Genomic DNA, 26,810 nt, shown 5'->3' with positions numbered 1-26,810 from the left:
TAAAAACAGTTCTTTCTTATATCAAGATGAAACCTCTCCAAGCCAACTTGTACCCACAACCTACACTGAACAGAGAGCCTCCATACTCTGCAGTCAACAGGTAATTACTGGAGGTCCCTCCTGAAACTTCTACAGACTGAGAAGACCTAACTTCTTCAGTCTTTCCTCATGTAGCAGGTTCTCCCAGGGCTTTGATCAACTTCATGGCCCTCCTTTGGACCCTCTCCAGTCTGTCCATGTCTTTTGTTGAAGTCTCGGGACCAGAACTGGACACAGTACTCAAGAAGCAGCCTGGCAAGCACTGAGTAAAGTGGTATGATGGCATTTTTATCCCTGATAGGAGTGTCCCTGCAGATACAGCTCAGGATCCAGTTTGTTTGACTTATGTTCAGTTTGTCCACCAGGACACCTAAGTCCGTCTCAGTAAGGCTGCTCCCCAGCCACTCAATCACAGCCTGTGCTGGGCTTCTTGGTTATATCGTCCTGGATGAAGGACTTTGGCACTTGTCTTTGTTAAAACTTGCTAAGCCATTCTTCCAGCCTGTTCAGGCCTCTTTGAAAGATGGCTCTCACTCCTGATGTGTCCACTTCACCACCTGTTTTAGTGTTGTCAGCAAATTTGGTGAGGGTGCTTTCAGTCTCCTCATCCAGATCATTTATGAAAATGTTGAACATTGTGGGGGCCAATACTGATTCCCGAGGAACTCCACTTATGCCAGGTTGCCAGCTTGAGTAAAAACCATTGTTTACTCTCTGAGTGTGGCCCATTAGCCAATGTCCTGCCAATGTTGCAGGCCACACATGCAATCTGTATCTTGCCAATTTATCCAGCAGAAGGCTGTGGGAAATAGTACTGAACAGACAGTTGAAGTGCAGGTAAACAACTTCCACTGCTCTCTCCATGGCAACAGAAGGTATTTTGTTGTAGAAGGTGATCAGCTTAGTCTGGCATGATGTGCCTTTGGTAAATCTGTGCTGGATTTTTTTGTTCACCTGATTCATTTGGTTTGTAATACTTTTCTGGAGTTGTTCCACCACTTACCCAGGGCCCAAGGAAAGTCTAATGGCCATGTAGTTTCTTGGGTCCTTGTTTGGGCCAAAGTATGTAGGTATGCTACAAGGAAATCCAAGGCTCTCATGGAAATAAATCTGATAAAGGATGTAAAAAATAACAAGAAGGACTTCTTCAAAGACATTATCGGGAAAAAGAAGAGTGTGGACCTGCTGCTGAATTAGGTGACAGAGAATACAGAGAAGGTAGAGTTATTTGATGCCTTCTTTGCCTCAGTTTTTACTGCTCAGCCCTTAGTGCCTGGAGGTAAGAGGAAAAAAGTCTGGAGGAAGGAAGAATCTCCCTTTTTCAAGGAGGACTGTGTTGGAGATCACCTAGACAAGCTGGACACCCACAAGTCCAAGAGCCCTGATGAGATTCACCCATGAGCGCTGAAGGAGCTGGCTAAGGTTATTACTAAGCCACTCTCCACCATTTCTGAAAGGTCATGGAGAACAGGGGAAGTGCCTGAGGACTGGAGGAAAGCCAGTGTCACTCCAATCTTCAAAAAGGGCAAGAAGGAAGATGCAGGAAACTACAGACCAGATGGCCTCACCTCCATCCCTGGAAAGGTGCTGGAGGTTACCTCTAAGCATGTGAAGGAAAGAAGATTCTCAGGAACAGTCAGCATGGATTCATGAAGGGGAGATCATACTTGACCAATCTGATTGCCTTCTATGATGTGACCAGCTGGGTAGATGAGGAGAGAGCAGTGGCTGTTTTTCTACCTTGGCTTCAGCAAAGCTTTTGATGTTGTCTCCCACAACATGCTCATTGGTAAGCTGAAGAAGTGTGAGTTAGGTGAGTGGACAGTGAGGTGGGTTGAGAACTGGCTGAATGACAGAGCTCAGAGGGCTGTGATCAGGTGTAGCAGGAGGCCTGTGGCTAATGGTGTTCCTCAAGGGTCAGTACTGGGTCCAGTCTTGTTCAACATATTAATCAGCAACCTGGATGAAGGGACAGAGTGCACCATCAGCAAGTTTGCTGATGATACAAACTGAGAGGAGTGGCTGACACATCAGAAGGCTGTGCTGCCATTCAGCATGACCTGGGCAGGCCAGACAGTTGGCAAAGCTGGACTTCATGAAGTTCAACAAGGGCAAGTGTGGAGTTCTGCACCTGGGGAGGGATAACCACATGTACCACTACGGGTTAGGAGTTGACCTGCTGGAAAACAGCTCTAGGGAGAAAAACTTGGGACTGCTGGTGAACAAGAAGTTCACCATGAATCAGCAATGTGCCCTTGTGGCTGAGAAGGCCAAAGGTGTGCATTAAATGGAGTGCATTAAGAAGACCATGGCCAGCAGAGCCACAGAGCCATCTCATTTAAACTATGTTCTTACCCTGAAAGGTTGGACTAGATGATCCTTGAGGTAGACTCTATGAATCTAAAAATTAATCTAAATTTTCCTCTCTGAGAAAATGTAATGTCTACCTTGAAGAAGAAAGATGTTTCTTTTTTCCCCTCTTATGGAAAAAAAAAAAAGAGGAAAAAAACATTGCCTATAATTAGAGAGAAACTGACAGCATATTGGCATATTTCATTTACTGTGTTTGGTTTTGGGCCCCTCAGTACAAAGACATTGAGGTGCTGAAGAGTGTCTAGAGTAGGGCATCAAGACTGTTGAGGGGTCTTGAACGCAAATCCTATGGGGAGCAGTCGAAAGAGCTGGGCATGTTCAGACTGAAGAAGGGGAGGCTGAGGGGAGACCTCACTGGTCTCTACAACTACCTGAAAGGAAGTTGTAGCAGGGTGGGGACTTGCCTTTTTTCCCAGGTAGTAAGTGATAGGTCCACTTCCTCTTGTCCTAAGTTGCACCAGGGGAAGTTTAGATTGGATATTCAGAAAAATTTGTTCACTGAAAAGGTCATCAGGCACTGGAACAGACTGCCCAGGGAACTGGTGGAGTCACCATTCCTGGAGGTGTTTAAAAGAAGTTTGAATGAGGTGCTTAGGGACGTTGTCTAACAGCTGTGTATTAAGCTGTGGTTGGACTCAATCTTAAGATCTTTTCCATCCAGGTGATTCTATGAGCCTATGATTAGTAACACAGTAGTTAATAGGAACGTAGGTTCTTTAAGGATTTTCTTTGGCAAGGAACTTAAGCATTTGTCTCACAGAAGAAATACCTTAATAAACACCTGGATCTTGAAATGTAACAAGTATTTTGGTCAGTTATTGAGCTGGAGTCAAAGAAATTACAGAAGAAAGCCCATTAGAAACAGTTCAACAACTTACTAAGTAGACATCCAAAACTGAAGCATTATCATTTTCCATTTCCAGTGTGCTCTGTTCTGAAGTCAAATAGATGGCACTGTCTTCTAAAGTGAATGTTGAACTTGAAGGTAACCCTTTACTGCAAAGAGTTAACCAGAAATATAAGTTAATGGATAGCTCAGTCACAGATGAATGTTTTAAAATACATTTCTCCTGTCAATGTAAAAGCTTCAAATACTTGGAAACAGGGAATGTAGGTAGACAAACACGTTACGACTGTGTATGAAAACATGATTATAGCCAGCACACCACAAGTTACTTATTTCCCCCTCCCTTTCCAGTGCTTTTTAGTTTGTTTTAGGTGGGCTACAATTTCAGAAAGGGCAAAGCTGGCATGCAAAATGGGAAACAAAATGTTCAACAAAACAATGAATCAGCAGTCACCCTCATTAGTACTAAGCACAGCATAACATTTGCCACATTGCAATGTTCCTTTTATTATATGGCATATTAGGTGTCTTTGCAATGCTCCCATTGAATTCAGAGGCACTTTTCTCACACCTGTTAGCTGTAATTCTATTGAGCAACATTTCAGTCACACGTTTTTAGTCACACAGGTTTTGTTTTACTGAAGGGGGAAGAACAGGCAGGAAGGGAAAAAAATGGACAGCTGCCAAGGGTTGAACTACGTTTTATCATCTTCCGCAACATAAGCTCTGGCACAAAAGATATCTTGGCTAAAGGAGAAGTGGAGGGAGTCACTTTTCACTGCATTATTTTGGTCTCTGGTGTTACATGGTTCAGGCCTCTGAATGTGCATAGGCCCATATATGAAAGACGTGTGACATGAGATACGAGTGCAGTGAGGTGCTACTACTGCTACAAAAATACACAAACCCAGTGGTCAACTATTCTTTCTGAAAGACAGTGCTTTTCATTGCTAACTGTAAATGAAGTTAGGGAGGCTGTGGTGTATACCTAGCTTTTGTTCCTGCATCAAGTTAGGTTTCAAGAAAAGAAAATTGTAATAGTTACTACTTTCACATACATACCAGGCCACATAACTGAGAGCATTACTGCTGCTGTTTTTAACTCCTTTCGCTTCCAGAAAACCTTTGCAAGCTGTACTCTAGACACAGTGAGAATTCTGCCATTCAGTGGCATTTTACTTTATATCCTTCATACACCAGAAGACTAAGACCTAGTCATCCTATTATTTTACTTTAATTCCCTGATATACTGTGACATTTTTCTTCCTCTTGTCTCAGCTTTTCCATTAGAAGGCACTATGTTTTCTTTTGCTCTTACTCTGTTAAATTGTATTCTGTTTCTTCACAGCCTGCTGTGGATTGCAAACAAAAGCAATACGAGTTCAGAATTTGGTCTTGGGATTACTAAACTACTGGTTTTACCTATAACATAAAATAAAGACACTGCCCTTTCCCTTTTGGTGTTTTGGTGTGTGCCTTCTTTTTTTTTTCCTTCTTCTTTTTCTTTTTCTTTTTCTTTTTTTTCTCTGCTTGTTACAAAAAATATACTGTACACTCAGATGCAAAATAAGGTTTCAAATAAAACCAGCAAGAGGAGTCAGAGAAGCTCTTATAAAGGTCATATTTGGTTATTTAGTACTGAATGCCCTGAAAAGGAGATTTGTATATAAAAACAAACAATATATAAAAATATATATTGAAGTACAGAGAGAAAAAGGAGAAAAGAGGGAGAAGAAAGTGCTAAGATAAAATAATCGCACATACAGAAAAACAGTGGCAACTAAAGACCCTGCAATAAAATCTGGCATAAAAGAAGAGAATGAAATGTCACAGATGCCAGTTCACCTTTTTTCTTACCAACCCACAACTTATTTAGATTGTAATCTCATTGCTGCCTTGACTTTCACACTCATTAATTAGAGAGAAACTTTGCAAGTAATAGGGAGGTTGTACACAGGCGGATGATGGTCTCTTCTCCCAGGCAGCCAGTACCAGAACAAGAGGACACAGCCTCAGGCTGCACCAGGGGAGGTTTAGGTTGGATGTGAGGAAGAAGTTCTATACAGAGGGAGTGACTGCCCATTGGAATGAGCTGCCTGGGAAGGTGGTGGAGTTGCCGTCATTGGTGGTTTTCAGGAAGAGACTTGAAGGGGTGCTTGGTGCCATGGTTTAGTTGTTTAGGTGGGTTGGATTGATTGAGGGGTTGGACGCGATGATCTTGAAGGTCTCTTCCAACCCGGTCTATTCTATTCTATTCTATTCTATTCTATTCTATTCTATTCTATTCTATTCTATTCTATTCTATTCTAATGAAGACTCATCTCCTTGTTAAAGGGATAGAATAGATTAGAATAGAATAAACCAGGTTGGAAGAGACCTTCAAGATCATTGTGTCCAACCTATCATCCAGCCCACCTAATCAACTAAACCATGCAACCAAGCACCCTATCAAGTCTCCTTCTGAACACCTCTAATGATGGTGACTCCACCACAATTGTACAAAAGCTGTTGAAAACCAGTGTTCTTTTATATTCCAGAAGTTCAGTAACTAGAGATTTTTCTCTGTTTTGAAGAACAAAAACTGTCCACTCTGGGAAACAAATCTGTAAGTGTATAAAGGACAAAGTGGAAATTGCCAACTTAATTTGCACCTGGAGTCCATGCTGGTGTCCATGCTGGTGTCAGTATAAGCAGAACTCTGAACTCTACTGCAACTGCAGTGTAGTGCTTACATGTAATAATGTATTGACACCTTCCTACTTAGAGCTGCTTAGTTAGAAATACTTTTCATGGCAGATTATGACAGCCAGGTTGTTTGTTGCACTTTCCTTGGAATGACAGCATGAAAAACATGCAGCCCAACTGGCTAAGTGAACACGAATTACATGAAGATATGCTTAAGAAGGTTTTCCAAATTTTCTGTGCAAAGGAGAAAGCATCCTCAGTGCTGAAGTGGATCCTATTTTAAGAAGCACTAAATTCTTTTTCCTTATGCTGAAGGGAGGGGGAAAGCCATACTTTGATGCTTTTACCTTCTAAATTGGCACATTTCAACACATTTAATAAAAACCCAAACCCAAACCAAAAGCAGGCTCAAATTTTTTTAAGTAGAAAAAATAAAATAAAATCTTCATTTTCTGATGTCCTTCTAAAATGCTCTCTTGAACATGAGAGCAAAAATATCCTCACCCAAATTAGCTCAAAAAGCTAAATATAATTATGGATTACTACTGGCTAACATGAAAAATAGGATGTTAGACACAAGATCTTCAGTAAGAACAATTCCTTTAGACTCACTTTCTGCAGATGTGCAGAAGAGTGTAACTTTTATATATTTAATCTAAGGGTGATATATGTTAAATCCTAGTAAGTTTCTCAGGAATAAAGCAAAAAATGTACACATTGTCAAGGAATGAACATAATCATGCAGGATTGTCTCAAATAATAGTATATCACAGTATCACAGTATCACAGTAACTAAGGTTGGAAGAGACCCCAAGGATCATCAAGTCCAACCTGTTCCAACAGACCTCACAACTAGATCATAGCACCAAGTGCCACGTCCAATCTCCCCTTGAACACCTCCAGGGACGGCGACTCCACCACCTCCCTGGGCAGCCCATTCCAATGACGAATGACTCGCTCAGTGAAGAACTTTTTCCTCACCTCGAGTCTAAACCTCCCCTGACACAACTTGAGACTGTGTCCCCTTGTTCTGGTGCTGGTTGCCTGGGAGAAGAGACCAACCCCCACCTGGCTACAACCACCCTTCAGGTAGTTGTAGAGGGCAATGAGGTCGCCTCTGATCCTTCTCTTCTCCAGGCTAAACAATCCCAGCTCCCTCAGCCTCTCCTCATAGGGCTTGTGCTCAAGGCCTCTCACCAGCCTTGTTGCCCTTCTCTGGACACGTTCAAGTGTCTCGATGTCCTTCCTAAACTGAGGGGCCCAGAACTGGACACAGTACTCAAGGTGTGGCCTAACCAATGCAGAGTACAGGGGCACAATGACCTCCCTGCTCCTGCTGGCCACACTATTCCTAATACAGGCCAGGATGCCATTGGCCTTCTTGGCCACCTGGGCACACTGCTGGCTCATGTTTAGGCGGGTGTCAATCAGCACCCCCAGGTCCCTCTCCGTTTGGCAGCTCTCCAGCCACTCTGACCCCAGCCTGTAGCTCTGCATGGGGTTGCCGTGGCCAAAGTGCAGCACCCGGCACTTAGACTTATTAAATGCCATCCCATTGGACTCTGCCCATCTGTCCAGTCGGTCAAGGTCCCTCTGCAGAGCCTTTCTACCCTCTAACTGACTAACATCTGTTCCCAACTTGGTGTCATCTGCAAACTTGCTGATGACTGACTCAACCCCCTCATCCAGATCATCAATGAAGATGTTAAAGAGGATGGGGCCCAGCACTGATCCCTGGGGGACGCCACTGGTGACTGGCCGCCAGCCGGATGTGGCACCATTCACCACCACTCTCTGGGCTTCTACTTCTACCAATAATAATAAAATAAAATCCAATGACTGGTGCTCTTCAAAACCTTCAAAATTACTGTCCTTCATGTTTTGTTTATGCTAAACTGAAATGACAGATTTTAGAATACATAGAATACATAGAATAAACCAGGTTGGAAGAGACCTTCAAGATCATCGCATCCATCCCATCAACCAATCCAACACCACCTAAACAACTAACCCACAGCACCAAGCACCCCATCAAGTCTTCTCCTGAAAACCTTCAATGATGGTGACTCCACCACCTCCCCAGGCAGCCCATTCCAATGGGCAATCACTCTCGTCTGTATAGAACTTCTTCCTAACATCCAACCTAAACCTCCCCTGGCGCAGCCTGAGACTGTGTCCTCTTGTTCTGGTGCTGGCTGCCTGGGAGAAGAGACCAACATCCACCTGTCTACAACCTCCCTTCAGGTAGTTGTAGAGAGTAATAAGGTCACCCCTGAGTCTCCTCTTCTCCAGGTTAAGCAACCCCAGCTCCCTCAGCCTCTCCTCATAGGGCTTGTGTTTCAAACCCCTCACCAACTTTGTTGCCCTTCTCTGGACTCGTTCCAGCAGGTCAACATCCTTCCTAAACTGAGGGGCCCAGAACTTTTTTTGTCATGGAAAAACATGAATGACTCATCATAATGCATCTACTTGCAAGGCAGCCTGCAGGAGAGGTAAAACTCTTCAGTCTCCTTTTCAAGAAACAGTGCCATATAGTAACGACTTACTGAAGCAGAAGTCTGAGCTATATTGTTTGGTTTTACCTGTCTGGGTTTTGTTTGTTTGTTTTGTTTTTTGTTGTTGGTGGTGGTTGGTTGGGTTTTTCTCTTCCAGCATGAAGAACAGTTTTTGTAGGAATATAATTATCAGTTTCTTTCAGATAGTGCCGAAATACAACAGCCATGAATCAGGATGAGCCATTAGGTCTCCCCATTGTGATGAGTTTTTTCTGTATGTTAAATATGCTTTCCTGTAGCATATGCCACAGAATATTGATCCTCTAAATAGCAGCACATTTGCAACATCCAGTGTGTTTGAAAACTCTTACATAAGCTTTTTAAAAAAATAACAGATCATTGCATCATGACTTTTTATTTTTTAAAATCTCTACTTTCAGAAGTCAGAAATACAAGGACAAACAAGTAGTAAAACTATTGTTCTAAGGTATGACTGAATACCAACTGTTGCAGAAAGTCTTCTCTTCATACATATCAGTGTGAACAGGTGTTTATGGACCTGTTAAATGCAGGTCCGAGGTTTACAATGTAGAAATATTATATCACCTCTGAAAAACAATCTTGCATTTCATTTCTGTCTAGGGTGGAAAAGCAATCATGTCGTTTCCAGAAACATTGGCTAAATAATTGATAAAACCTTTGTGGTTGGTTGGTTGGGGTTTTATTTTATTTTTGTTTTCTGTGAAGGAAAATTCTTATGATCGCCTAAGGGCTAGACTGGATGGGGTGCTTTGTGCCATGGTTTAGTTGATTAGATAGTGTTGGATGATAGGTTGGACTTGATGATCTCAAAGGTCTCTTCCAACCTGGTCAATTCTATTCCATTCCATTCCATTCTATTCTATTCCATTCCATTCTATTCTATTATCTATTAAATTACAACAAAAAGTGCTGCAAACAGGGCATCAACAGCTGAAAAGGATTAGCTTGAATGAATTTAGTAAGCACAGATGGAGACATTCCTACTTCAGTACATATGCACAAGAAAATTCACAGCAACATGAAGCGCTGCTTTGAAAATGTGCCAGAAGAAAACTAAAACCTAACGCACTGTTCAGACTGCAATGTCAACTTATGTCACCCTGTTCTAAGGAAACATGAAAATAGCTCATTCTATACAGCAGTGTTGAAGTTTATGATAATTCTGCTGGCTGGCTTGTGATATGGTAGAATGTGTTAAGAGAAGATAGGACAGAGAGCCTAACTGCAGCAACACTGTATTTCATGATACTGCCAAATGGTGCAAACATGAAAAGGCTCACTCCTTTCAGATATGTAGTGCTGATTTTACACTTATAATAGTGAGACTTAAATAAATAAATAAATATCCATAAAACAGTCATATATGTATTTACTGGTGAAGGATACATTCTTCAGAATAGAGCTACCAATATCTGTTCCTTAATAACCACTTATCTCAATTACCTGATGGTAAATGCAGGTAACATCAAAATATCAGCAGAACCTGAAATCTGCATTGGCCTGCTGAAAACAGAACATTAATTTTCCAGGAGGTTTTCAGTTTTTCTGAGTGGAACGACCTTGTGAACATATCAAAAGAAGGGTCCATCAGTCATGACAGTGAAATAAACCTTGGAAGAGGGCAAAATCTTTTCACTCTGCCTTGAGGTTGACTGACTACCTGTTTAGTACTAGAACTGAGGAGAGACTCAAAAGTGGGGTGTGGTATCTTGCTCCACAGGACATGTCTCTCTAGGCCCAGGATGGTGTTGCAAGCAATGGCATGAGGTTTCCTGCCTTCCTGTACTTGCCTCCACCATGGTCAGTATGTACTGCTTGCTGCTGTGAGACCGAGGAAGGGTGATGTAGTTGATCTGCCAGGCCTCTCCGTACTTATATTTTTGCCATCTCCCCCTATATCACAGAGGCTTCCTGCACTTGGCCTGCTTGATGGCAGCACAGATGTCACACTCATGGATGACCTGTGAGATGGCCTCCATAGAGATGTCCACTGATCTGCCCCCAGCCCACCGGTATGTGGCATCTCTCCCTTGGTGGCCAGAAGTGTCATGGGCCCAGTGAGCTAAGAACAGCTCACTCTTGTGTTCCCAGTCCAAGTCTATTTGGGAAATTTTAGCAGCCAGATCTGCTTGGTGGTTGTGCTTGTGTTCCTCAGTGGCTCTGCTCTTGGGGATGTGTACATCGATGTGTTGTACCAGCTCGGGCGTGGTAGACAGCTGTGCTTTGCCTGCAGTCTCTACAGCTGCTACCTCAAATGCCCACTTGTGCCCCGTAGAGTCCTTGAAGCATCCCTCCCACAAAAAGTCAATGCCAAGAATGCAAGGTGCATCTGGACCAGTCACTATGTCATGCTTTCCCCATTCATTCCTGGTCAGGCTTATCTCAGCCTGCAGTACAGTCAGGTCTTGTGAGCCCCCTGTGACTCCCTGAATGCTTATGGGCTCAGCCCCTTTGTACCTCGATGGTATCAGGGTGCATTGGGCCCCTGTATCCACCAGAGCTTGGAACTTCAGGGCTTCTGAAGTGCCAGGCCATTTCACGTAGACGTTTCAGTACCCTCTGTTGTCCCTGGCCTCCACCTGGCTGGAGGTAGGGCACCTCTAATGCTGGTGGTGATGACCACACTTATCACAGGGTCCTGTGTTACTAGGGGAAGGGTCTCTTGAGTGAGAGGGACCCCTCCGGGACACTGGGGCAGCCCTTCTCCTGGATGAGTTATCCCCGTGGTGCCCACCTTGCAGTTCCCGCACTCTGTTCCAGAGGGCAGAGGTGGGTTGGCCATGCCAGGTGTCCATGTCTTCTCCATGGTCACAGAGGATCCTCCACAGAAACCCCCTTGACATCCCCTGATTGGCTTGGGGTGATCTCCTAGGGGAAGGTCACCTGTTCCTGATTGCTGAAACCTGGACCCATTCTGAAGGAGAAGGGGAAAAGGAGGCATCGCTCCCCTTTTTCAGTTCAGACATGGAGGTCGTGATCTCTTTGACAATGTCTTTAGCCATAGTTTCTATGGCTGAGATCAGGGGTTTCTGATTTACACTGTCCTCATATTCCCTTAAATCACTGGCAAACTCACAGACAGTTTTAGGACTTCAACCCTGTGCAGTCAAGAGTATCCCTTCTAATGTGGGAGCATATTTCTGAAGAGCACCCTGAATGAGTTTCTTTACGAAGGGCCGTCTCATGGGTACCTCATCTGGGTCCGAAGGGAGCTGGCCATCCCCATAAATTATTTCCAGCACAGCCATCTGTCTCAGATACTGAATGCCCTGTTCCATAGTTGTCCATCTAACTGGGGCCCAGGGCAGGTCGTCTCTTGAGCAGTACCAGCTCTTGATGGCATTGAGAATCTGGGCCCAGAGAGTGTGTGTTCCATCGACTTTGGCTAACTTTGTCCAGACCACTATCATGAGTCAGGGAGCCTAAAAGCTTCACCTTCCTCTCATCCAGGTCCACTGTGTCCACCCCCTCATACCAGCATCTCAGGGCCCAGTTTAGTATTGACTCAGCCTCTTTCCTTGCATAATCCAGCCTTAGTTCCTTTCTGGGCAGAGATGTAACAGTTATTTCCTGATCTGACTCATCTTCATCCATGGCTGGGTTCTGTGAAGTGCTGGGCCCCACTGATGTGCCTTCCTCATCATCTGTGCCTGGAGATGATTTTTGACTTCTTTTCCTGCTTGTGGTGACCGGTGCTAGAGAAACTTCATTGGCAGGAGCATCAGGGGTTAAGTGTGGAACTGCTGGTGCTGGGGCAAACCCTTGTGCCTGGGGCTCAGGCTGAGATCTGGCACATTCATTACAAACCAACCCCTCCCTCTTTGTTTTTACAGAGTGCTCACAATGCCCACAGCAGACACACCCCCGGTCGTTAAAGAGTGCAAAGGAGTGTGTTATCACCCTCCAAACAGCTCTTAATGGGTTAGCTCTTCCCCCACCCAACAAGGTCACAGCAAATGCCCCTATAAGGATTACATTTAAGCATATGGAGCATATTGCAATATAAAGTAATATTCCATTACAGACATTTTTATCTACACCGTTGGTTTCATAGCTTGCTTCAGGAAAATTTTCTGTGTTAGAGAAGTTGCCACTGCCAGTAAAATTCAAAGAATTCAAGAGGTACATGCCCAACTTCATTGGTAATGTTTTTATCCAGTTGAGCAGCATCTCTATCATTAACCACACCACATGGTAAGTTATTAATTTGTAGATATGGATCCAAAAGATCCAGCCAAACACCCATGCAAAGGCTTGGACCATCAGATTCTTCAAAATTGCCATCTCTACTTCCAGTCCCTTTCTTTCAGAAAAAGTATTGCTTTCCCAATACAATATTAATTTCCAAACCCCATGTTGGAGGTGCCAAAAATTGTGGTGGTTTGAGCTTTAACTGGGAGTTAAGAGCTCAGATGGGGGAAAGGCTGAGAATCTCTCCCCCACTCCTCCCTCCTCCCTCCCAAAAGAGAGGGAAAAAAAAAAGGAAAGGAGCAAATCCACCAAGCAATAATTTGGAGCTGCCTTGGAAGTAGAGTGGTAAAGAGTTTTCTTTAAACTACATAAACCAAGAATACAAAACCAGTCTCTCTCCCTGAAGAGGCACAGAGGCAGCAGGGAGAAGGATCAGGCCCAGCCATGTGGCAGAGGAACAGGAAGGCAGCTGAAGTAGCTCTCATCCAGGAGAGGCAGGAGCAATGTTGTCCCTTTTATACCCTATCTAGGCAGGAAGGGGGGAGTGGAACAGGCTCAGTTTCCCAGGGGGTAAAACGCCCTGCAAGGGAGAGCAAAGCACTCACAAGCCCTCCACCCAGTTTTCAGGATGGGCGTTAACCCACCACACCAACAAAAGTTAAAAATAGAAAAGGTTCCTCAAGTTATCCAAAAACATTACTGCTGTCTTTTTAATGAGGCAAGTAATGGCATCTCACTTGTATGGCCACATACTGCTTGTTATCATTAATTAGGGTCAAGGAGCTGTACAGATACTGTATTATAATAATGCATGCAGGATCATCTCCCTTTACTACCCTACTTATAGAGAGTAAAGAATATTTGAAATGTTTTATCTGCAGTAAATCTGAACTCTTTATCCAGACTACTCCACAGTTCTCCTTTGCTGACTGATGCTAATATAAAATAGCTCTGTAGAATAGAATAGGATAGGATAGGATAGGATAGGATAGGATAGGATAGGATAGGATAGAATAGAATAGAATAGAATAGAATAGAATAGAATAGAATAGACCAGGTTGGAAGAGACCTTCAAGATCATCATGTCCAACCTATCATCCAACACTACCCAATCAACTAAACCATGGAACCAAGCATCCTGTCAAGCCTTGCCCTGAACACCCCCAGTGATGGCAACCCCACCACCTCCTCAGGCAGCCCATTCCAATGGGCAATCACTCTCTCTGTGTAAAACTTCCTCCTAACCTCCAGCCTAAACCTCCCCTGACGCAGCCTGAGACTGTGCCCTCTTGTTCTGGTACTGGTTGCCTGGGAGAAGAGACCAACCTGTAGTTTTATTTGATGCTTAAATAAAATAGCACTCACACACAAACACACACCCTCCCCCTTATTTTGTAATCTTATTTCTAGCAAAGCTAAAAGATAGAAAAAGGTCATGGAACACTTTTACTGAAAAACATCAGACCTATGGATTATGCTGCATCAGTGAGACTTATTTCACCTTAATGAAAATGGAAGCTGCAAATAACACTTTGATCAAGAAAATCTGCAAGTCACTTTCCTTATGAAAATGCAGTTGGTCAGATTTTAATAGGAGGTAAACTTGTACTGCCTCAACATTGCTTCAAAATAACTCGACATTTTTAAACACGCAGTTTAAAATAACATGGGTTAGGGACCATGAGTAAGCTTATCAAACGTATAGGGACACTGTATAGTCCAGTATTCCAAATCACACCAAACAAATTCACCCTTCTTGACAAAACTTCTGCAGTACCATAGATGGCAAAGAGATCTGCAAGCAGGTGAGATGACATAGCGCAGCACACTTCAAGTGTACAAGGAAGAACACACACACACAGAGCATTTCCCAGCAAGATTTATGGGCATAAGCATGGTCATCAGCAGTAATGGGCTAAAGTAAATTCAAACACAAATCAAAACCAAGCTAGCTCTCACAAGCATCTACAAACCTTTTCTTGAGACTTTCCTGGTTTTATCTTTCCTGGGTTAAAGTGAGGCAGGCTAGAATCACACCCGTGTGTGAAGCTTCATAGAAATTCACTTTAGCAAATAGTCATTTTGAAAGAACTTGAAGCAGACCATTCGGCATTGTACATTCAGAATAAAGATCAGCTTGAAACTAGGTCACTTTTTTTAGCCCATCACAGTTTTCTGCTGCTGTTTGGCTACAGCCAAATTACAAGTATTTCCTACCTAGTTTGGTTTATGCTACCAACTGAAGCATAAAAAAAGTTTTTAATGCCCAGTTTAGTTTTGGAACATGGCAAAAAATTCAAAATATACTGTAATATCTTTGCATATTTATGCTTTCTACTTTGTGATCAAAATCATAATACATACAATAAACCACAAATGTATAACAAATCCTATGAGCTTGTGGCATCTTTCTTCCACTGGAGAGGTTCAAGACTGAGCTAATGAGACACCTGCCCCTTCTGTTATTTTCTTTTGCAGAGTCCCCTTCCATTGCACACATTGTCAGACTTGTATCAAAAAAAGTGAGGAGTCCTCTACCACATACACAGCCCTTACCTGCTAGAACAGAGCATAGATTGATCACATTGACAGTGTTCATCTACATTCAAAGAAGAAGAAGAAATAGTGGTTGCCAAGGAAGCTGCTTCAAACAGAGATGGAGTGCTTGGGACTAGATCTGGACGGTGGCAAGAACTTAGTACTGCACACACAAAAATAAAGAACAGTGTTAACTCTTTCAAATCAAATCCAAGAATCACTATGCAAGTGTGTGGAGTCACATAGTCCTCTCAACGGCTTCTAGAAGCTTCTTAATATATTAGTATTGATAAGATTGTGGTACTCATGTGCCCATACCCACACTCTTATGCATTACAGGGTGTATTTCAGCTGCCAGCCAGTACACTCAGCAGAATACAGAACAATCCCAAGATCAAATATTAAACAATGGTATTAATATCTGATTCAGTCTTCTAACTACTGGGACTGGTATCACACTAACAGGATTAGATGGCTGGTTCTCCTTTGAACCTGGCGGTAAATGAGCTCTGAAAGGGGCAAGGTCTGTATTTCTGTACTGTAGGAACAATGTCCTGTAGGAACCATGAGCTTCAAACCACATTTAAAAGTCAGTGGAAAGAATAGCACTAGCTCTGGCCTTCGAATCATTTTGTCTGGAAAAGGCTTTTAAGATAAACAAGTCCAATCATTATCTACCAAGTCTAGCACTGAACCATGTCCTTTGCCACCACATCTATGTGTCATTTCAACACCTCCAGGGTCGAGGATCCAACCACCTTCCTGGGAGCCTGTCCCAGTGTTTGATAACCCTTTTAGTGAAAAAGTTTCTTCTAATATCCAAGCCTACCCTAATGGCCTACCCTAAGGCCATTTCCTCTTGTCCTATCACTTGATACTAGGGACAGGACAACCTCCTATCATGCAGTTTTAGAGAGCGATAAGGTTTTCCCTCAGCCTCCTCTTCTCCCAACTCAACAATCCCAGTTCCTTCATCTGCTCCTCACTTCATTGCCCTTCTCTGGACCCTCTCCAGGACCTTGATGTCTTTCTTATAGTGAGGGCTGCAAAATAAACACAGGTGTGGCCTCACCAATGCTGAGTACAGAGGCACAAACACTTCCCTGTTCCTGCTGGCCACACTACTCCTGACACATGTCAGGAAGCTGTTGGCCTTCTTGGCCACCTGAGCACACTGCTGGCTCATGTTCAGATGGCTGTCATTCAACAGCCCCAAGTACTGCTCTGCTGGGCAGCTTTCCAGCTGCTCTGCCCCAGGGTTGTAGAGTTGCCTGGGATTGTTGTGACCCAAATGCAGGACCTGGCACTTGGCCTTATGGAATCCCACACAATTGGCCCTGGCCCATCGGTCCAGCCTATCCAGTTCTGGAGGGCTTTCCTACCCTCAAGCAGATCAGTTGACCCTCCCAGCTTAGTGTCATCTGCAAACTTACAGAGGATGCACTCAATCCCCTCACCCAGATCACTGATAAAGATACTAATCCACTATCTGGGCTGGATACCTTTTTTTTTTAAGGATCCCCTGAAATCTGAAAGATCACCATCATGCTATAACCTTAACTCTGACTTCCTATTGGTCCTGAAGGTCCATTATACCAAATATGATAACCAACTCTCTCCATGATAATAACCTGACTCTTCAGTTTTGAGAAGTCAGCCAGACTGTAAGCTTTCTAGTGAGTGTGCTTCTAGGGCTTATACAAAATTCCATTTAAAACATTGTTTTGGCTGTTGGTTTGAAGGACATTACCTTCTTCATCAAGGCTGGTGCAGCTTTGTCCTTCAGCAAGAATGCCACACTTTTCATTCTTCCAGTCCTGGCTGACTGTAGACACTATTTCTTGTGATGTTGCCTTTAGGGCTGTGATGGAATTGCACCGTTTCTTTGAAGGCGAAGGTTTTAAAGCTGCATTACCAAATGAACACAGGTGTTTAATAATGTCATCTCCCTGCACAGCTTTATCAGCATATAGAAAAGAAAGCCATCTATAAAACTAGAGTTTCTGAATATAAAGGAAGTATGAATCTGCTTGTTGTGTCCTTATTACTCTTATGGAGGCTTATTGTCTGCACTAGGAGAAAAAGAATACATACATGACAAGTCTTAAAGAGTTTAAACTGGAATGTCTAACTCAAAGTTTAGAAACAGTGTTCCTGAGGGCAGGAACACTCCTGATTCTTTACAGAAGAATGATAATGCATTAAAACCATTAATCTGTTTAAAGGTAGATTAATAGTCATATATGCAGAGCAGATCTGTAAGAGTGGGATATTAAGACAGGTTAATAGCCTGAAAAAAAATGGCACAGACAAATTAAGATTAGAGAGAAAATTAGACATAATGTCCTTAATTGTACATTGTACCTTTCAGTTGTGTCTTGCACTGACAGAAATCCCTCCAGTTGAGCTTTGCTTTGTATTTTTCACGTTATGCGAGATTATTTTATATTAAGGGGAGTGATTCTCCCCCTCTACTCTGCTCTGGTGAGACCCCACCTGGTGCTGGTGGATAAGAAGCTCAACATGAGCCACCAGGGTGCACTTGCAGCCCAGAAAACCAATCATATCCTGGGCTGCATCAAGAGAAGCATAGCCAGCAGGTTGAGGGAGGTGTTTCTTCACCTCTACTCTGCTCTGATGAGACCCCACCTGGAGTACTCTGTCCAGTTCTGGAGCCCCTATTACAAGAAGGATCTGGACGTGCTGGAGTGTGTCCAGAGAAGGGCCACGAGGATGATCAGAGGGCTGGAGCACCTCTCCTATGAGGACAGACTGAGGGAGTTGGGGCTATTCAGTCTGGAGAAGAGAAGACAATTAGGAGACCTTATTGTGGCTTTCAAGTATCTGACGGGGGCCTACAAGAAAGCTGGGGAGGGACTTTTTAGGGTGTCAGGTAGTGATAGGACTAGGGGTAATGTAAAAAAAAAAAAGAAATGGGTAGATTCAGATTGGATGTTAGGAAGAAGTTCTTTCCCATGAGGGTGGTGAGACACTGAACACTGAACAGGTTGCCCAGGGAGGTGTTAGAAGCCTCATCCCTGGAGGTTTTTAAGGCCAGGCTGGATGTGGCTCTGAGCAACCTGCTCTAGTGTGAGGTGTCCCTGCCCATGACTTGGGGCTTGGAAGTAGATGACCCTTGAGGTCCCTTCAAACCCTAACAATTCTATAATTCTAATCAATTTTTTTCAGAAGGATTTAACACCTTAAGTTAATTCTTGATAGTATTTTGTTTTACATCTGTCCACATAGACTTTTTTTTTTGCCATTTAGGATAAATAATGACAGTGTTAAGAGAATGGTGGTCAAAAAGATGCTTAATTTCTACTGGTTTGATACAATGACATGTGCTTAATAGTTCTTCTATAGTATCTGAGTCCAGTGTCCACTCTACATTTTGACAACCAACTCCAAACCACACAGTTTCACAAGTATGATTAAGTTTCTCTACTAATGACATAGTTCTAGCCAGTCAATTTATATTTATCTGTCAAAAACTTTGCTTTAGTAAAAGCCTTGAAAGTCACATGACCCTGTTTCCCAGAGGCTAAACAGAAACATCGCTTCCCTTGCAGGAGGAAAAAAAAATTAAACATTTAAAAATTCAATTCCAGTACCTCCACAAATTTAAAGAATAATTTGGCAGTACAGCAGTAAATTCATACGGATGCATACTATTGAAGCCAGATGATACGTATGTCTTACAATGAGGTTTTGTACCTCTTGCCATAACTGCTGAAAAAAATCCTTATTGTTCAGACAACCAGGTAATCTTTTGCCCAAAAGGACACTGGGGCCACAGTGAATGCCAAGCCTCATCTTTTGCCTTACTGGTGTATTTATCAGGTCTTTCCTACAGTCTTCCTCACTGCATACACTCTGAAGGCATCCCAGAGATCATCACCATCCATCTCTGAGCTCAGGATGATTCAGAAATTTCGTTTCAGCAGCATGACCATCCTGCAGATGGCTGGACACCTGCCTGCCAATGGGTACTGGATTAATTCCTTACTTAGTTTTGTTTGCAAATGAAACTTTTATTTTCCCCATCAAACTATCTCAATCCAAGAATTTCCTTCCTTTTACCCTTCCTAGTCCCTTCCTAGTCTCACCAGGGCAGGGTAGAGGGTGTGAGCAATCACGTATGTGGAGCTCAGCTGCCCGCTGAAGTTAAAAACCACCACATACAGGAAGAACTTACCTTTGTAGGATTAGTTTACCCTCCATCCCTTATGTCTTAAGAGGATCTGTAGTTTAATGGTGTATTTTTAAGTTAAAGAAAATGATTAATTTTATTTGAAAAATGTGACAATCAATAGTTAAATTATTGTTGCAAGACTTAAACTTAAGCCTTTGGACAACTCTTTGTAGCAATGTTGCCCTATAGTGAGAGTGTGTTCTCTTGGCTTTTTTCTTTTTCCCTGTGTCCTGGATTTGTATGGCAAAGCTTTGGTAGTGGGAGGGGCTACAGCACTGGCTTCTCTGAGAAGCTGCTGGGAACCTATTTTATCTTCAGATGCCCCTGATGTGGCAAAAAACAATACATAGCAAATAATTTTCTGTAAGTAATTTCATTAGCTCCAGTGAAGAAACTCAGCTTCTGGGAGTACAAGTGCTACATGATGATGAAGAAAAGATTCTTTTATTGCAGGACAAGAACACTGTAAAGTAATGATTATAAAAATATCCAAAAGAGTAAAAGTTGCAATTCTCTTACCTTGAACTTTCTTGAAAACCTTTGTACTCATAAACTTTAAAAATCTGTCTGCATAAAAACTTGGCCGGTGAACTGAAACAGTGTCCTGCAAGATTGAATAAGCTCTCAGTCACTGTTTCCATAAGTAAATGAAAGTAAATTGTCAAGAAAGAAGCTGGACACCTCAGGTACATTTCATCATATGTTTCAGGCACACTTAATACAAGTTAATCCTAAGAAGTGCTTCTTTTTTTAAGGGTTAATTCTTCAAGATATTTTCTTTAGGTATTACATTTCTGAGATTATGAGTTATGAGCCATATTCTGTAAAGTTTTCTTAGCACTTGTAATTTCTTTTTCACATTACCCACATTATTCAATTACGGATTCATCCATTTCCTGCTAAGTCTCCACTATCTTTTGTATGTTATAAGGACAAGCTGCTTATTCTAGTTGCTTTTTGAAAGACCAGTAACTAAAATCAGGGAATGTATTGGAAACGGATCTGAAGATGTCCTGGTGATGGCATACTATGAATATACTCTTCCCTGATCAAAGCAAGTCAAAGCTCCAATAGCTAGAATATCAGCAGTTTGGAAAAAAATAAATCTTTACTTACCCCATCATATACAAGAGCTTTCCATGAATGTTCCAGCTTCTTCATTAGCCTAAGCATATGAAAACAAAGTAAGAGTTGTTTTATTAAGCTCCTGCATTTAAAGTGATTTCAGAATAGCTTACTCAATAAAAGCCTGAAATTCAACTTACCTATAAGACTGAAGTATATCAATAATACCCATAAACAGAAGCAGCTTTTCTCCTTTATGGCTTTTAGCTGGAATACCTCCCATTCTGAGAGAAACAACAGAAATGTAGTTAGATTATCTTCAAAGACGTCTCTGATCATCAGTTAATAGGTGAACTGTACCCATCTGCAAACCTAAGGAAGAGGTAAAACATCACCATGAGGGTAGTGGAACACTGGAACAGGTTGCCTGGAGAGGTGGTTCGGGCTTATTTCCATCCACCTGAGTGAGGTCTGCCACATTGCCAGCTAGGTCAATATAGAATAGAATAGAATAGAATAGAATAGAATAGAATAGAATAGAATAGAATAGAATAGAATAGAATAGAATAGAATAGAATAGAATAGAATAGAATAGAATAGAATAGAATAGAACAAAACAAAACAGAATAGAATAGAACAGAATAGAGTAGGCCAGGTTGGAAGAGACGTTCAAGATCATCGCATCCAACCTATCATCCAACACCACCTAATCAACTAAACCTGCAACCAAGCACCCCATCCAGCCATCTCCTAAACACCTCCAATGATGGTGACTCCACCACCTCCCCAGGCAGCCCATTCCAATGGGCAATATAAGAGGAGAAGGGTCTAAGGGAGGACTCAACTTCTGCAGTAGGCTTTCAGCAGCAGCACTACATTAGTTCACAACCATAGGTTGTCTCTTATCTGCTGACATAGTTAATTTATCATAGAAAGCCACTAGGTTGATCAGGCAGGATTTGCCCCTAATAAAGCTATGCTGGCTGTCTTGAATTTGATTGTTTCCCAAAAAAAGATGGATACTGATCTTCAGAAAAGTAATACTATTTATAGACAAAGTGCAGAGTAACAAAGGCCAGTACAGTCTGAAAAATGATGATTTCCACTGGTAGAAATTTTAGTGAAAATAAAACCTGATGTGAACTTCTAATGGAAAAAGGCTGTGAGATGAGTCTCTGAACTTTGGTTGATTTTTGTTTGTTTGTTTGTTTGTGCAATAAGAATATCAGACCTGGATGGAATGTAATTTAAGGCAGATATTAGCGTATGGGTTTATGTTCAAGATGTGTGTTCTTGAACAGCAGCTAAACGTTCCTCCCTTCATTTTTGCTCAGGCTAAATACATCAAGTATGAAAATAAATCTGTTCCTTAGTACTTGCAAATTCTGTTGTTTTGCTTCTTAGCTGTACCCATATTATGATAAAATACCTATACTGCTCAATCCATGCGACTAAGGCAACATTTATTTATTATTTTCAGTTTGGAAGATACATGTAATAGCTGTTTCTCTAATATTTTTGCTGAAATCTTATCCTCCTTTGCCTAGGTAGTAGTGACTGCAGTGTTTGGACTCTTTGGAAGGTACAGTGCACTGGGTTTGTCTGGGACAGAGTTAATTTTCTTTGTAGTAGCTCTGTGGTGCTATAACTTGCATTTGTGACCAAAACAGTGTTGATAGCACGCCAAGGGTTTAGTCATTGTTGAGCAGTACTTACACAACACCAAGGCTTTTTCTGCTTCTCACATCACCCTACCAGTGAGGAGGCTGGGGGTGGACAAGAAGTTATGAAGGGAACATTTGGCACAGCTCAGCTCAGCTGCCCAGATATCACAGGCCATACAATCTCATGCTGTCCCAGTTTGAGGCAGATCCTCTCTTGCCTCCCACCAGGGCAGAAAACACAAGACTCAAACAGATTGCACACGTGATGGAAAGTTTAAATGGAAAAGCAGTGAATGTTTTACAGAGAACTACAAGCACAGCAAAAGAAACCCAAAGCATACTCAGAAAGCCTCCCAAGATTTCCCTTCTCCTTATATGAGGGTACACCCCAAACCCCCAGGGCTCTTTCTTCTCCCCACACTGTTAGACTAATTTCAGCTGGACAGATCTGAGATCGCCCTTCCCCCTTCTCCTCCTGGCATTAGGCCTAGCCAGGTGCAAGAAGCCTTGAGATAACTCCCCTTCCATTACCAGATAGGGAGCATCTCCTACGAGAGCAGATGAAGGAAGAAAGAGGAAGTGTGAGACCTTGCAGATGGATTTATAGGAAGCAGGACATTATGGGTATGAAATATGCAGCTTCCTGTGTCCACCCACTGGGCTGGACACCCAGGGCACCAGAGGTGCACCCCGTATGGCAGCAGCAGGAGGCACCCAGCCCAAACTGCCACACATGCCAAGCAATAAAACCTGGGGCAACTGGGAGTAAAAGGGACACATTTATGGTGATGTAGGAGTCCAGGATGGATCTCCATATATAATAAACAAAGGGACTATATAATCAGCTTTGGGTATCAGTTGAAAAACAGACCCAAAACCCAACACACTCCAAAACCAACACCACTGCCAGCACACTAGAGCATTTACTATCTTCTGTGTGAATGCGAGTACTGCTCTAAAACCTGAGTGAAATTCATCCTTGTGTAATTTACATTCTAGAGCTCTGAACACCTGGAATCTCTCAATAAAAGCTAAATACCACATTTCTCCCATTTGTTTGCAAGTTAAGCACATGTTTCTATATAATTAGTTACATTTACCTAGACATGTCTCTTGAGAAGTAGGAGAAGAGTAAGTCCTTAATTTGAAATTAAACTCTTGTTATAATGAAGGACTGAATATATTAAAAAACGGTGAACATAATGGTCTTACTAACACTGAATCTATTTCAAAGTAAACAACAGAATAATTATCATCTCTATACTTGAATGTCAACCGCAGTTCTTACCAGGCAGAAAAATAAGAGATGGCAGAAGTTTTTATCTCCAGAAATATCATACATGGATATGACTGCACTTCAGTGGTTGATGATATAATTTTATGTATTGAGTATACTAATTTGAGATGAAAATAACCACTGTAGGTATATCTGTTTCAATGCTATTAATTAGGTTTTGCTTATGGCTCAGTCTGCTTCCAGTTAAAATTAGATTATACCCGAGACTCTTGCAATAGCTGTTTCATAGCATCTCTTTCATAAATTAATATACTTGTGCATACATAAGTCACTCTGAACTAACCACATTTGCTATCATGTACTTAAAAATGATCAATATACTAATCAACATCTTCATTTCCTGCTCTGCAGCAAATCTTGCTGGTCCAGCTTGTTTTTTTTTTAAAGAAAGAAAAAGTCCTGCTGCAGTGTACTCTTGGAAGTTTTGCCTCTTAATACCAAGTGACATAGACTGAAGAAACAGAATGTGCAAGTTTGGATAATAACCTTAAGAGCAAGTCATGGCACTTACGTGTTTGTTGTCTCTGTGGTGACAGAGTCCCCTGACTTCCCAGGGCCCTGTATAGACTCCATGGCTGTGGAATAGAGAACCTTCTGCCCTCCAGGACGTTTTGTTTCTGAAGCACTCTGGGAATTCTCTCCCTCTTTTTCCTTTGCTTTACTGTTCAGGATGTGGATTCCCAGTAGCAGACTGTAATCCATGATCTTAAAACTTTCTAGAACCTATAGAATAGAATAGAATAGAATAGAATAGAATAGAATAGAATAGAATAGAATAGAATAGAATAGACCAGGTTGGAAGAGACCTTCAAGATCATTGCGTCCAACCCATCAACCAATCCAACCCACCTAAACAACTAACCCATGGCACCAAGCACCCCATCAAGTCTTCTCCTGAAAACCTCCAATGACAACAACTCCACCACCTCCCCAGGCAGCCCATTCCAATGGGCAATCACTCTCTCTGTATAGAACTTCTTCCTAACATCCAACCTAAACCTCCCCTGGCACACCCTGAGACTGTATCCTCTTATTCTGGTACTGGCTGCCTGGGAGAAGAGACCAGCCCCCTCCTGTCTACAACCTTCCTTCAGGTAGTTGTAGACAGCAATAAGGTCACCCCTAAGTCTCCTCCTCTCCAGGCTAAGCAGCCCCAGCTCCCTCAGCCTCTCCTCATAGGGCTTGTGTTCCAAACCCCTCACCAACTTTGTTGCCCTTCTCTGGACTCGTTCCAGCAAGTCAACATCCTATCAACAAAGAAACAATGGCTGTACTGAAATAAAAAATAACTCAATAAAATATGAATTACACAGCAGCATTTTGAAAACCTAAGTAAAAGTAGGTCTTTGAAGCACAAGTTTCTCTTATTAGGAAAATGTGTGAAATTCTAACAACAACAAAAGCCATCTTTTACTACCCCACAGAAGTCAAAGTGCTAGTTCTCTAATTAGCTCAGTGGTCTTGGAGAGAGAGATTCATAGCTCAAATGTTATTTTGTAGTCCAGGAAGATATATCAAGTTAGCACCCTTTTCATTTATAGCAAATAATAAATCAATAGTTCCACCACATACTTATGAGCTACAGACGCATGTGGTGTACCCTGAAACGCATGTTCTGGACTTCAGGGCACATTTTTTCCTAAACTTTTTTCTACCCCCTGTCTACATTTTGTTTATAATTGAAAAAATATTCTTAGAGAACTTCCAAATGTCTAAAAATGTATTTGCTACCACTGTCTCATTAACAACAGATGGAATTTTAATAAAAAAATTATGCAACTCTTTTTATCAGCCTAAATAGGGTCTATATAAGCTGCAAATGTAGTTTTATCTCTGAAGTATGACTTAGCCAATCAGCCTTTTCTTCTAGTTGCAGCAATCTGTTTTTTTCCCCTCTGTCAGTGGGAAAATTCCCTTCCTTTTTTTCATGCACATGTGCTGCCGTAAGTTTTTAGTCAGTCAGGTCGCTTTGAATTCTGCCTGGCATACTAGAATTAAAAAGGAATACAGTTCAAGTTAATATGCAGATGTGAATTAAAACAAGCTGTGATCATATGTAGCAATATAACCAGTTGGCAGATAGCAGCTCTGATAAATACCTTATATAAGAGCAGTGCTAAGTGTAGGGAGAAAAACTGGTACCAAAGAAGAAATTTACACTGTGCCACTCACCCTTCCTTTACCTCATGCAGCTTAACAATGATGTGTGACATGTTTTGGCACACAATGCCCTAAAGAAAGAAAAGAAGTCTGAGAGGAGACCTTATCACTCTACAACCACTTGAAAGGAGGTTGCAGCAAGGCAGGGGTCAGCTTCTTCTCCCCAGAGAAGGCAAAAGGAAATGGCATCAAGTTTCAGCAGGGGAGATTTAAATTGGATATTAGAATAAACTTCTTCACTAAATAGTTATCAAACACTGGGATAGGCTCCCCAGGAATAGGTTGAATCATCATTATGGAGGTGTTTAAAAGACCCATGAATATGGTGGTAATGACATGGTTTAGCACCAGATTTGGTAGAGTTACATAATGGTTGAACCCAATGATCTTAAAGGTCTTTTCTAACTGAAATGACTCTGTGATTCTATAAAGAAATATTATTGTACATGATGGTCTAGAGTTTCCTTTGCTGCTTGCCTATTGCTGCTCTTTACTCAGCTTTTCTCAAGAAGAAATTACTATATAATGTAGTCATTAAAAGCAGATAGAAATTGATATTTGCTGCTAAGTACTGAGAGCAGATTCTGGGTAAATAAAACCAAAAAACCAAAACAACCAACCAAGCCAAACCAAAACTAATTAATCTTTTGTAAAAGTACTTACTTTAGTAATGCAGTCAGCAATACTGTTCATGCAATGCCAGATTACAGACTTGAAAAAAAGCATTGTCACTGTTATTTTAGAGTTATAAATGTAACTGCTGACAGCTCTGCCCTCAACTATTCTTTACTGCCTTTTGAATTAAATTGCATTAAATATGTGACCATTTAACTGCACTAGCTATGTAACCTACATACAGGATTTGAAGTAGCCTCATGGAAGGCTGTGGATATTATGTGCTGCTGCTTCTTTGACAGGGGCCTCTTATGAGATCAAATTAATCTTTCTGACTATGTCAATTCATCACTGTCACTTAAACCCGTATTACTTGTACTGTACAATAGACTAAAAAAATCTCTACACTGCCTCCTCTCTGCTGTGTTGAGTTCCCAGCAGATATCAGGCAGGTTAAAATCACCCATAAGAACAAGGTCTGGTGATCCTGAGACAATAATTCATCAACTTCTTCATCCTGGTTGGGTGGTCTATAACAGACTCCAGCCAGGATGTCAGCCTTGTTGGCCTTCCCTCTAATTCTCACCCACAAGCACTCAACTTG

At 42.0% G+C, this 26,810-nt stretch overlaps 1 protein-coding gene across 3 annotated transcripts in view; it reads right to left on the bottom strand.

The window, feature by feature from the left end:
- Window positions 1–26,810, bottom strand: part of PIP5K1B (phosphatidylinositol-4-phosphate 5-kinase type 1 beta) — a 91,605-nt gene that overhangs the window by 8,566 nt on the left and 56,229 nt on the right. For 2 of the 3 annotated variants that reach the window (XM_054178466.1, XM_054178467.1), the window contains 6 exons: window positions 23,943–24,154; window positions 20,671–20,754; window positions 20,522–20,570; window positions 19,925–20,009; window positions 16,961–17,116; window positions 15,199–15,373 (listed from right to left, as the gene is read on the bottom strand). In XM_054178466.1, coding sequence (XP_054034441.1) covers window positions 15,225–15,373; window positions 16,961–17,116; window positions 19,925–20,009; window positions 20,522–20,570; window positions 20,671–20,754; window positions 23,943–24,154 — 735 coding nt within the window. In that variant the 3' untranslated portion in view covers window positions 15,199–15,224. Of the gene's footprint in view, window positions 1–3,290; window positions 3,409–15,198; window positions 15,374–16,960; window positions 17,117–19,924; window positions 20,010–20,521; window positions 20,571–20,670; window positions 20,755–23,942; window positions 24,155–26,810 lie in introns of those variants that run through there. The other variant, XM_054178468.1, reaches the window with a different exon arrangement.

Source organism: Dryobates pubescens, chromosome Z, assembly GCF_014839835.1.
Source record: "Dryobates pubescens isolate bDryPub1 chromosome Z, bDryPub1.pri, whole genome shotgun sequence".
Classification (NCBI taxonomy): domain Eukaryota; kingdom Metazoa; phylum Chordata; class Aves; order Piciformes; family Picidae; genus Dryobates; species Dryobates pubescens.
Note: the sequence above shows the minus strand (reverse complement) of the source record. Positions and strands in the feature narration are given on the sequence as shown.